Consider the following 10,465-nt stretch of genomic DNA (forward strand, 5'->3'; position numbering starts at 1 on the left):
TAAAATTATATTTTTACCGTTCGATAGTTAGTTGTATATGAAACTAAGTTCTAAGTAAAACGCGTGGTATAATGGAATTATTCTCTTTCTTCCATCTGTAGTAAACCATACTTGAAAGTCTGAAATACTTCCACTTGGTGGTTCGTATAGCTTTGTAGGTTTTTCGTAAAAGTCATTTGCCAAGCATAAAAAAGAGTTTTTGGTGCACCAGAAAATGAAGCATGAACATAATAGCATCTGAGTCGAAAACATCTTTAAATAAATATGGTTCATCTCTTGCATATCGACTGTAAATATTTGCTAAAGGAAGTTTGACTTTCTGATTTAACATTCTTTGCAAATAATACCATGACATTGCAGTGAATTCTGTATATATTTGTTCGTCTTTCTTTGGATTGTCTTCGTAGATTTGAAATGACACTTGTGAATTTTGTTTGTCATATACAATTCTCACATAAAGTGTGCTCTCGGTATTTGCATATTCATCAGCATATTTTGCATAACATGAATTTATTTTATCTTCTATATTTTTTAACGCAGTCTGTAGAGAAGATGAAAGGTCAACTTGTATTAGCTCAATTTCTTCCCACATTTTTCGTTTCCCTTCAGATATATAATCTATATGAAACCTTACAATAAATGGAAAACTTTTATCTTCTACAGACACAAACTTCATTCTACGAAAGCCAATAGCTTTTGTGACAGATGGGTCTCTTAGCCATCTTAATGGGTAGTCAAAACGATAGCCTTCATGCTTTACGGTCTCTGTCTCAAACTTTTGACCGACATTAGTAAAAAGTTCATCTAATGGTTTAGTTGTAGCAACTCTTGAATTTTCTTTTTCTATTGGAAGCATATTTTATCTAGAATAAAAATGTCAAATGAAACAGCGTCTATGAGAGAAATACAACACAACCGACAACTCATTATGCAAGCTCTAAATAAGAACACAACAAACTTTTCAAACTATTCTAAGATATCTGAGTCATTGAAAGAAGGAAACTTAAAACTGACAATAAACCCAATGACAGATGAGTTTCTGTTTCAAGACAATAAGAACCATACTGTCTGTATAAATCCAACAAAAGGAACTTTAAACGAGAAACCTATAAATGAACTTCTTTTGAAAGCAGATGTTGGCAACAAAGCTGACAAAGAATATGTAGACGATGCAATAGCAAAAGAAGAAGAAAGAGCAGATGCAACATATGCAACAAAAGAACATACTCATCCTGAACTAGCAGACAAAACATATGTTGACAATAAAATGTCAAGTGAAGTGACGAGAGCTGAAAACGAATATTCTAAAAAGACTCATACACATTCTATATCTGAAATAACAGACTTACAAGAAACCTTAAACAGTAAAAGTGCCGTTGGACATACACATACCATTGCAAATATTACAAACTTACAAGAAACCTTAAACAGGAAAAGTGCCGTTGGACATACACATACATCTTCTGAAATAACAGACTTAAACGTTAGCCTTGAAAATAAAGCAGATAAAACATATGTCAATGAAATATACCAAAGTTTGATAGGAACAAAAAATATTGAAACTATTGTTGGTGACTTTTCTGTCAATGAAGAAAATAAATATTTTAGATGGCAGTTTGTACAGTCCTTAGAAAATGGTACACGGTGTAAACTCATTCCGAAAAATAACAATGAAATGTATGTAAGCTATAAAAAGAATGATGGTACACAAGTTAAAGTTCCATTAGACAACAACTGCTACTTAAACTTATATGGAGACGAACAAAAGAAATATTTAAGAGTTTATGAAATGGCAGATATGACATTGCCTGACCCAGCTCCAGCACCATATTATTATGACTATGGAGATGACGTCAGAACACCACATGTAGATGAACAAAAGCTAACATTATATTTAGATTATTATAGATATAAAAGATATAATGCAATAGAAAAAACGAGAATAGTATACTATTATGAAGATGACAGAAATAAATATTATAGTCAAGACTTTACCTACCCTGAAAACATAAGATTATATTATAAAAAATATTCTGACACAAACCAGAAGAAACCTGAAATAGTTGCACTATATTTTAAGTTCAAAAGAGACAATCCTATAATATCTCATATGTTTGATTTAATGAACCCAGTAGGTTCTATTTATACATCTATGGAAGCAAGAGGTCCTCAAGTAATGTTTGGTGTTGGTGCATGGGAACAAATAGTCGACAGGTTTTTGTATTGTGCAAACTCTTCAAAGGAAACAGGTGGAAGTAAAACGATTTCAGGTGAAAATTTACCTGCACACAGTCACTACATAGATTTAAGTACATCTCAAGCAGGTTGGCATAAGCATAGATATTGGGATTGGTCAGGAATGACAAAAGGTAAAGGATATGATGTTAAAGACGACGTTAAGTTTGCTATAAATTGTTACTGGAGTGACACTCAGGGAGAAGGAAACCATACACATTTCGTTTCAGGATATACGCAAACAACGGGACAAAGTAAAGAATACATGCCACCTTACATGACAGTTTACGCATGGTATAGAATTGCTTAGTCGTCATTTTCAACTTCTTTAGCATATTCGTCAGGAGTTGTCTTATATTTGTTAGGAACTGTCTTTGAAAGTATACCACCTTGAACCTTAACAAGTTTGAAACGAGGTCTGACAATAGTAGTTTTATCTTCTGCTTGCAGTCTGTACATTTTGCCATGTTTGCCTAAAACTTCATAATATTCTCTTGTATACTTTCTTCTATTTTTACGAACACGAATGCGAGTACCTGTCGAGTTCCCATTGTTGTCATAGTCAATAGTATTTTCATATGGGTCGCGTTTAGGTATTTCTATTTTTACTTTGTCACCTTTCTGAAGTTTGAAGCCTGGCATTCTTTCTTGTTTGTCTCTTTTGACTAAACTATTAAATATATAGTCTTTCTCTAAGTCAGGGTTGTTTTTCATTTCTTCAGGGGAGTGGTTTCCCAAACCTTTTTGTTTACGGCTATTGTAAATATTTAAAACTTGTCTCATCTTTGCCATGGAGAAGTGTCTATACTTGTCGTCATATGACATTTCATTTGCTTCACCACCTTGTGGTTGGTTTAAGTCTCTTAAGATTTTTATACAACTGTCAATGACACCAAGAGCAGAATGGTTTTGGTCGACAATGAAATATTGGTTTACATTTTTTGAACGCAGATAGTTTTTAATATCGTCTGATTTGAAAGAACTTTCACAGTCAGATGTCAGTTTTGTTGGATGGTATTTGTCAACGAATATTGTCAAAGCAGTTTTCACATCTAAAATATTTTTGGACTGTAATGGTATGGCTTCACAGTATCTTGTGTTTTGACCAACAAATATTAGCCAGTATGGTGGTCCATCTTCTCTATACCTCGGAATGTTTTCCAAGATATCCATAAACCAAGCATTTGGTGTTGAACTAAAGATTTTTATCATGAGTGCTTTCTTTGTCGCTTTAGAAACATAGGGGTCCTTGTTTGGATTCGTCATTTTTACCCCATAAGAAATGGGTTTATTTGGCGCATTAGCAGGAGTTGCATCCAGATTTTTGCCCGCAGTGGGAACAATAGCCAGAGGTGTATTTGGAGTTGGAAGGAAGATTTTGAGTACATTAGGTATACTTAAAGAGAAAGCACAACCTATTATACAAACTGTACAGAAAGGTTGGGATGTAGCACGAGATGCAACAAATCTTATTCCAAATCCTGAAACAAGAGGAAAAGTTCAAGGATGGATGGACAATGTAGGAAGACAAGCAGGAAACTATTATAACAAAGCAAATGACTACTATAACCAAGCAGGACACTATATGGACCAAGGTGAAAGATTCTTTAACAGAGGATATAACCATGCACAACAATGGGTAAACAATAACCAACCTCAACCGCCTCAAACTTGGGGAATGTAAAATTTTTTACCGAGATGAAATGAACAATACAGCATTGAGACAAATGGGTTCAAGATGGATTTGTCGACTTCCAGCAGTTACACCACGTGTTTGTCAAGTTCTTCCTATACCTCAGGAAGTTTTAGACCGACTTAAAAAACCTAAACAACCAGTTGAAAACAAACCAAACTAAAATTTTTTACTGAGATGAAATGACTGAAGAAGTTGAAACGGTAGATTTGACACCACAAACAAAAAGTTCAGAACCATTGTCAAAACCTGTCAAAGAACTTACAGATGAAGAGAAAAATTCAATAATAGAAAGTGCCAGGTCTGGAAATACAAACCCTAACTATAAAGTCACTTTTCATAGAAATGGAACGGCTAGTATCTCAAAAAAGAAACAGACTCTCACAAATAAAATATTGAAGTCTGAAGGAGCTTTCGAGACAACAGATGGAAAAGTTTACTTCACTGACAAACAGTTCATTATAGAACATCTCATTGACTTAGAGTCGAAATATTCTAAACTTTACAACAAACACAAAAAGTTGAAAGGAAAACAAAAACAAATGGCATATGATATTTACGAAGATGTTGACGACACAACTGTTCCTGCAGGTGGGGTAAAACCCGAGGAACCGAAAAGTGACGAAAGACCGATAGAAGAAGGTGAGCCAAAAACTGAAGATAAACCAAAACCAAAGTTTAGTTTCCAAACTAAACCAAGTCAACCTTCATTAGCTGGTATGGGTTGGCGTCAAAGACTTATGGTAGCAGGAGGTTATGTAAAGTAAAAGGAAAACAGTATATTTTTCAAAAAAATATTTTTTTTATTTTATTTGAAATGTACGCTGGGTTTGTTGGAACAGACCGTTGGGAAACTTGTTTGTTAGATGAGAAATATGAAATTCACTGTTGTGAGTCATTTGAAGTCAGAAACAAAAAGACAAAAAGAGTTTTAAGCGAATGGGAGCAAAATGACGGATATGCTAGGATGAGGATTGGTGGAAAACACTATTTTAAACATGTTGTCATTGCAACTCATTTTATACCGAATCCTAACAATCTACCTTTTGTAGACCACATAAACCATATAAGAAACGACAATAGACTTGAAAACTTACGCTGGGTCACTTGTTCTGAAAACAGTAAGAACATAGGCAAATTTAGAGATATTGTATTCGAATTTGTCGACGAACTAGAAGATGAAGCAATTGAAATTACAGACTATGGTAAGCATACGTTTGAGTTTTACTACTATAGCGAAGAACAGGACTCTTTCTACCTTTATACCGGCGTAAACTATAGAAAATTACAAGTATGTTTTACTAAGGCAGGCTGTGCTTATGTAAACACTAGAGATACAGATGGAAAACACGTTCATATATTTCTCAACAAATTCAAGAAGCTATATGGCATACAATTTTAAAACCATATATTTTTACATATATTAAATGTTTCAGGTTGAAAAACAAAGAACAAAAGTAGCAGATACAAAACCGTTAGACTATATCTTTACAAATGCCGGTAGAAATATTTCAGATGAAGAAATTTCATCCCGTTCATACAGGTTTGACTATCCAATTCGTTGGCTTCAAAGTCCTTCAGATGCAAAGGCAATAGGATTTAGAAGAGTTTTGTTTTCAAAAAGAACTAACGCTTTTATGTTTGCAGTATATTTTCATGGTCAGTATAGAGGTCCTAATGGTCTAATAGACAAATTTGATGAAATGAGAATCTTTACAATTCGTTCAGACGAAAGTCTTGAAAAAACTCTAAATGACTTTCAAACTCAAATAAACAAATACTACTGGGAATTTCAAGAAAAATACGATTCTTTACTAAATGGAACATACTATCTGAAACTAGAATATGACAAGATGAACTCCACAGTTTCATTTCAAAGGATTGAAAATAACCCTCCAAGAGATACACAGTTTTTATTTTGGGAAGTAGACAAACGTTCTTGGGCACAATTTCTTCGGTTACTAAACCAGAACGAACCATTGCCACCTGACGGTCCGTTTAAATTTATACGCCCACCAACAGATTTGACAGTTTATAGAAACGTGTTCGACCCTCAAAATGTCATGTGTCATGCAAGTTTCAGTTCAAGCAACAACAGTTTTCTTTGTATTGGTAAGGGCTTTTATGACCTTACCTCTAAATTCTACGAACCACCTAGTAACAGTTTCTCTGACTTTCAAGTTTGGTTCACAACAAACGGTGTGCAGCATATTATTCCATTGTACTATGACTTTTATCTCGAATTGTCTTTCATATATAACTACGGAAAAGTGCTGAAAAAGTATTGAAAAATAATGTTTAGGGTAGATGGGTATATCTAACCTCTTTTCTAACCTCTTTTCTACCCTCTTGAATTTTCATGAATTTCCTTAAGATAGAAAAAAATATATTTTAGTTTTATTTTTTTTAAGTTTGGTCATCCTTCACTGTATGACAAATATACTATATTTTACTTAAAAATATGCAAGCGGCTCATAGCTCAGTGGTATGGGCTACCTCGCTACAGACGTCGAAGACCTCGGTTCAAATCCCGATTCGCGCAGGTTTTTTCCTTTTATGCAGTGAAATTTCATGTACATAGGTTACTTTGGTGTTAGACCCTAGTGAAGAAAATAGAACGATATAAGTTTACATTTGTAAGGTTACTTTGGTGTTAGACCCTAGTGAAGAAAATAGAACGATAGGAGTTTACATTTGTAAAGTTGGACGATAAAAATCTCTGCTACTAGCAGTACTGCTACTGTCAGTAAAAGTACTGCTACTGTCAGTAAAAGTACTGCTACTGTCAGTAAAAGTACTGCTACTGTCAGAAAAAGTACTGCTACTGTCAGTAAAAGTACTGCTACTGTCAGTAAAAGTACTGCTAGTTGCAGTAAAAAGGAAAATTTGAGAGGGTTTTCGACGATAAAGTACTGCTACTGTCAGTAAAAGTACTGCTACTGTCAGTAAAAGTACTGCTACTGTCAGTAAAAGTACTGCTACTGTCAGAAAAAGTACTGCTACTGTCAGTAAAAGTACTGCTACTGTCAGTAGCAGTACTGCTAGTAGCAGAGATTTTTATCGTTGTGGTCCGACGGTTAAGCCACAAACGAATGTCCGACGTCCCACCAAAAAATATTTTTTATTTTTATTGTAAGAACAGAAATGTCAGTCGAAGCAAAAACGTTCACGAACAAATCTAATGGCGAAACATTCACAAAAGGCACTTACAACGGTATTGAAGTCTTACGTAGAGACAAGGATGGTTATATAAATGCAACAAAGATGTGTCAGCAGTTTAGGAAAGACTTTAGAAGGTTGTTGGAAAATAAGTCCTGGGAAGAGTATTTTAAGGCATTTTGTGAAGAATATACCAACCCGCGGAAAACGGCGGGTTGCTTTTTATACAAAGTTCATGCAGGAATTCCGGATGAAATCAAACAGGTTAGAGGAATGTATGTAGACCCAAGACTCGTAAACTATATTGCAATGTGGGCTTCTCCAAAATATTGTATAGCAGTTGGAAAAAATTATGGACTCCATAGACAAGAAAGTTCATGAGAAGTTAGATGAAGAAGAACTTGAAGATACAGTAGAGAATGCAAAACCTTTGTTTGAAGAAGAAGTTAGAAAAATGCATGAAAAACAAATAGAACATGAACGTGAGATATGTTCTGGTTATAGAGATTCTCCATACGAACTAGACCAATGGGAACAAGAAGATTTAAAGAGAGAATTTAGAGAATATGAACTCGCTAAGATAACATTAGAAGCTGCAGAAAAGAAGTTAAAAGTTTGGGGTCGTTTTGTACAAAAATATTGTGAGTAAATGAACCATTTTTTTTCGACAAAAATATATTTTAGGGTAGAAGGTTAGATCTAACCTGTCTTCTACCCTCTTTTCTACCCTCTTGAATTTTCATGACTTCTTCGTAAATGTTTTGTCAAGACTTCTTCATAAATGTTTTGTCAAGACTTCTTCATCGGAATGAGCGTAAATGACCCAAAAATATATTTTAGGGTAGAATGTTAGATCTAACATGTTTTCTAACACGTTTTCTAACATGGTCTAAAACTCTTGAATTTTCATGAATTTTACACCAAAAATATAATTTATGTTAGAATGTTAGATCTAACATGTTTTCTAACACGTTTTCTAACATGGTCTAAAACTCTTGAATTTTCATGAATTTTCCCGAAATAAAAAATAAAGTTAGTTTTTTTAAAAAAATATTTTTTATTTTTATTGTAAGAACATGTTAGCAACTACAGCACCAAACTCGTTAGTCATGAACCCAACTTCAATGTTAGTAGAGATGAAAAGCTTCATTCCTTCTTCATATACTTTCGAAACAGAAATCCAGAAGATAAAGCAAGAACTTCTCCAAGGAGATTTAGATTGCACTGCAAAAGATGAAACAAATGAACAGTATCTTTATGAAATGCAGGATATTATTGACCATCTACCTAAACTTCCTGAAATCCAACAACAAAAGCTTACTATTCCAGAATTCGATGAAATAGAAGTCAAAGCAACTGACTCAGTAGAAATAAAGAAGTTCATACGAAAGGTTAACTATGAGTTTCTTGGATTTCATTGCAACCATAAAGTCATGGACAAAGATTGCGATATGGTATATAAGAACATCTCTGACCTTTACAAATCCGAAGAATTTAAGACCTACGACAACTTTGTTTCGTTAGTTGCAAAATGTGTTTGGGAAATAAGAGATAAAGATAGTAGGGGTAAGGTATGGAACGAACAAATAAAACCCGCTATGTTCGAGATGAAGAAAACCATTGACGCCTTGGTTGTTTTAGCAGGTAAGGTTTCAGAATATAACGCAAAAATGAACCCGCAATGTTCTAAATGTAAAGCAGCAATGAGGAAATATAACTACTCCGTCAAAGAGATAGAACGTATGCGAAACGACTATGCAGATTTAAAGAAAGAAGCAGAAAAACCAGCAGAAGATAAAATGAACATGTTAGAATTTCTGAACAAAAACTATCCAACCGCTAACGATTTCCTTCTTTCAGATGTCAAGAAGAAATATAAAGAAACCTTCGGCATTGTTAAAACATTCGATGTACTGACAGAAGAAATAGAAGCTACGAAATTGTTTAGAGTCATGAACCATCGCAACATATACCATGTAAAACGCTTGTAAATAGTTATGTTAGAAAACATGTTAGAAAACATGTTAGATCTAACATTCTAACATAAATTATATTTTTGCCGAATTCTGAGTAAAATTCTGAGTAAAATATATTTTAGGGCTTGTGTCAAACCGTTGAGTTTTCACAAAATTTAAAAAATAACGTTTACCATGTGAAACGTTTATAAAATAACTGGGGTAGAAATGAGGGTAGAAAACGGGGTAGATATACCCTTCTACCCTAAAATATATTTTTGCTGAAAAATGACCAAATTTCATGAATTTCCTTAAGATAGAAAATAAAAGCTAGTTTTTTTAAAATATTTTTTTTATTTTGTATGTAAGAACAGGAAATGTCAAACACTGAGTTTGAAACAGTTAGAAAGATAGACAATGACACCAAAATGGTTAGAATTGGTGATTTAAACGTAAGATACTCAAAGAAATACAACAAATATTCTTTGTCAGACATTATATCTCCATCTGGAAAGAAAACAAACGACTGGGTTAAAAATGCTTCATCTCAGAAAATTTTGACAAGAAATCCTGAGCTTATGATATCGGTAAGATTTCATGGAACTACAGCATATCTTATAGACAAAAGTCTTATACCAGTAGTTTTGTTCTGGTTAGACCCAGTTGTTGGATATAATTTCATAACATATGGTTCATTCGATACGGAACGTTGCAGTGAAGGCTTACTTTACATCGTTCAGAAACCGAAAGACTTCAATACAAAGAGATATAAGATAGGAAGAACATTTAATATAACTAAAAGATATGACTCTACAGTCAATAGAGTTAAGGTTGTGTTTGTTAACGATATGAGAGCTGCAGAAACAGAACTGCTTGAAAAGTTTGAGAAAATGTATGGTGCTCCCACGAAAGGTAAAGAAACGTTTGAAGTAGATGAGATCGACAAAGCTATAAAATTATTTGACGAAGTTGCTGAAAAATACATGTAAAGCGTTTATTTTTGGTCTTTTATACAAGATAGAAAATAACGCTAATTTTATTTTTTTTTATTTTTTTATCCGGAATATAAAGACAGATATGTCAACAACAGAGAACACAACAACTGCTATCGTTCATGAAGCTATAAATGAAGAATATGAGTGGGTTCAGTTTAAAAACAACTCCGTCTCATTCGTTCGGTCAAAGACGATATGTACCAAATGCACGTGGTGAAAGAGCCGGTCGGTTCTCAAAATCTATGTACATACCAACCTCTCAAACCAGGAGCCAAATTCTTGCGATTCTTCGTACGGAATCTCTACCCCTCGGTTTTCCAGGGGTAAGGCAAAACATATGAGGTAATTCTCGTCTAAAAGTCTCTGTGCTGGTTTGGTTTTCAAAACCAATGGTATGCTTGCTTTGCTTAGGACGAAGGAGTATTCAA

At 33.9% G+C, this 10,465-nt stretch overlaps 5 protein-coding genes and 3 pseudogenes across 8 annotated transcripts, besides 1 other annotated feature; 7 read left to right on the forward strand and 1 right to left on the reverse strand.

The window, feature by feature from the left end:
• Positions 1 to 250: 250 nt before the first annotated feature.
• On the reverse strand, positions 251 to 856 carry TVAGG3_1065090 (annotated as a pseudogene). The gene has a single exon. A coding segment is annotated over exon 1 (606 nt).
• A 450-nt stretch (positions 857 to 1,306) lies between these two features.
• Positions 1,307 to 10,253: a mobile genetic element.
• On the forward strand, positions 3,518 to 3,830 carry TVAGG3_1065110 (annotated as a pseudogene). Its single transcript has one exon. A coding segment is annotated over exon 1 (313 nt).
• On the forward strand, positions 3,939 to 4,091 carry TVAGG3_1065120 (uncharacterized protein; the record flags this gene model as incomplete). Its single annotated transcript, XM_051256157.1, has 1 exon — positions 3,939 to 4,091. The coding sequence occupies one exon, from the start codon at positions 3,939 to 3,941 to the stop codon at positions 4,089 to 4,091; it is 153 nt and encodes a 50-aa protein (XP_051076621.1).
• On the forward strand, positions 4,111 to 4,695 carry TVAGG3_1065130 (phage tail repeat-like family; the record flags this gene model as incomplete). Its single annotated transcript, XM_051256158.1, has 1 exon — positions 4,111 to 4,695. The coding sequence occupies one exon, from the start codon at positions 4,111 to 4,113 to the stop codon at positions 4,693 to 4,695; it is 585 nt and encodes a 194-aa protein (XP_051076622.1).
• TVAGG3_1065140 (uncharacterized protein) lies at positions 5,566 to 6,216 on the forward strand (the record flags this gene model as incomplete). The annotated part of the gene is made up of 1 exon (XM_051256159.1): positions 5,566 to 6,216. One exon carries the CDS (start codon positions 5,566 to 5,568, stop codon positions 6,214 to 6,216), a length of 651 nt encoding a protein of 216 aa, XP_051076623.1.
• On the forward strand, positions 7,542 to 7,736 carry TVAGG3_1065150 (uncharacterized protein; the record flags this gene model as incomplete). Its single annotated transcript, XM_051256160.1, has 1 exon — positions 7,542 to 7,736. The coding sequence occupies one exon, from the start codon at positions 7,542 to 7,544 to the stop codon at positions 7,734 to 7,736; it is 195 nt and encodes a 64-aa protein (XP_051076624.1).
• Positions 8,164 to 9,078, forward strand: TVAGG3_1065160 (organellar and viral DNA polymerase type B; the record flags this gene model as incomplete). The annotated part of the gene is made up of 1 exon (XM_051256161.1): positions 8,164 to 9,078. One exon carries the CDS (start codon positions 8,164 to 8,166, stop codon positions 9,076 to 9,078), a length of 915 nt encoding a protein of 304 aa, XP_051076625.1.
• On the forward strand, positions 9,420 to 9,867 carry TVAGG3_1065170 (annotated as a pseudogene). The gene has a single exon. A coding segment is annotated over exon 1 (448 nt).
• Positions 10,254 to 10,465: the final 212 nt, after the last annotated feature.

Source organism: Trichomonas vaginalis, assembly GCF_026262505.1.
Source record: "Trichomonas vaginalis G3 chromosome Unknown ctg_42, whole genome shotgun sequence".
Lineage (NCBI taxonomy): Eukaryota > Parabasalia > Trichomonadida > Trichomonadidae > Trichomonas > Trichomonas vaginalis.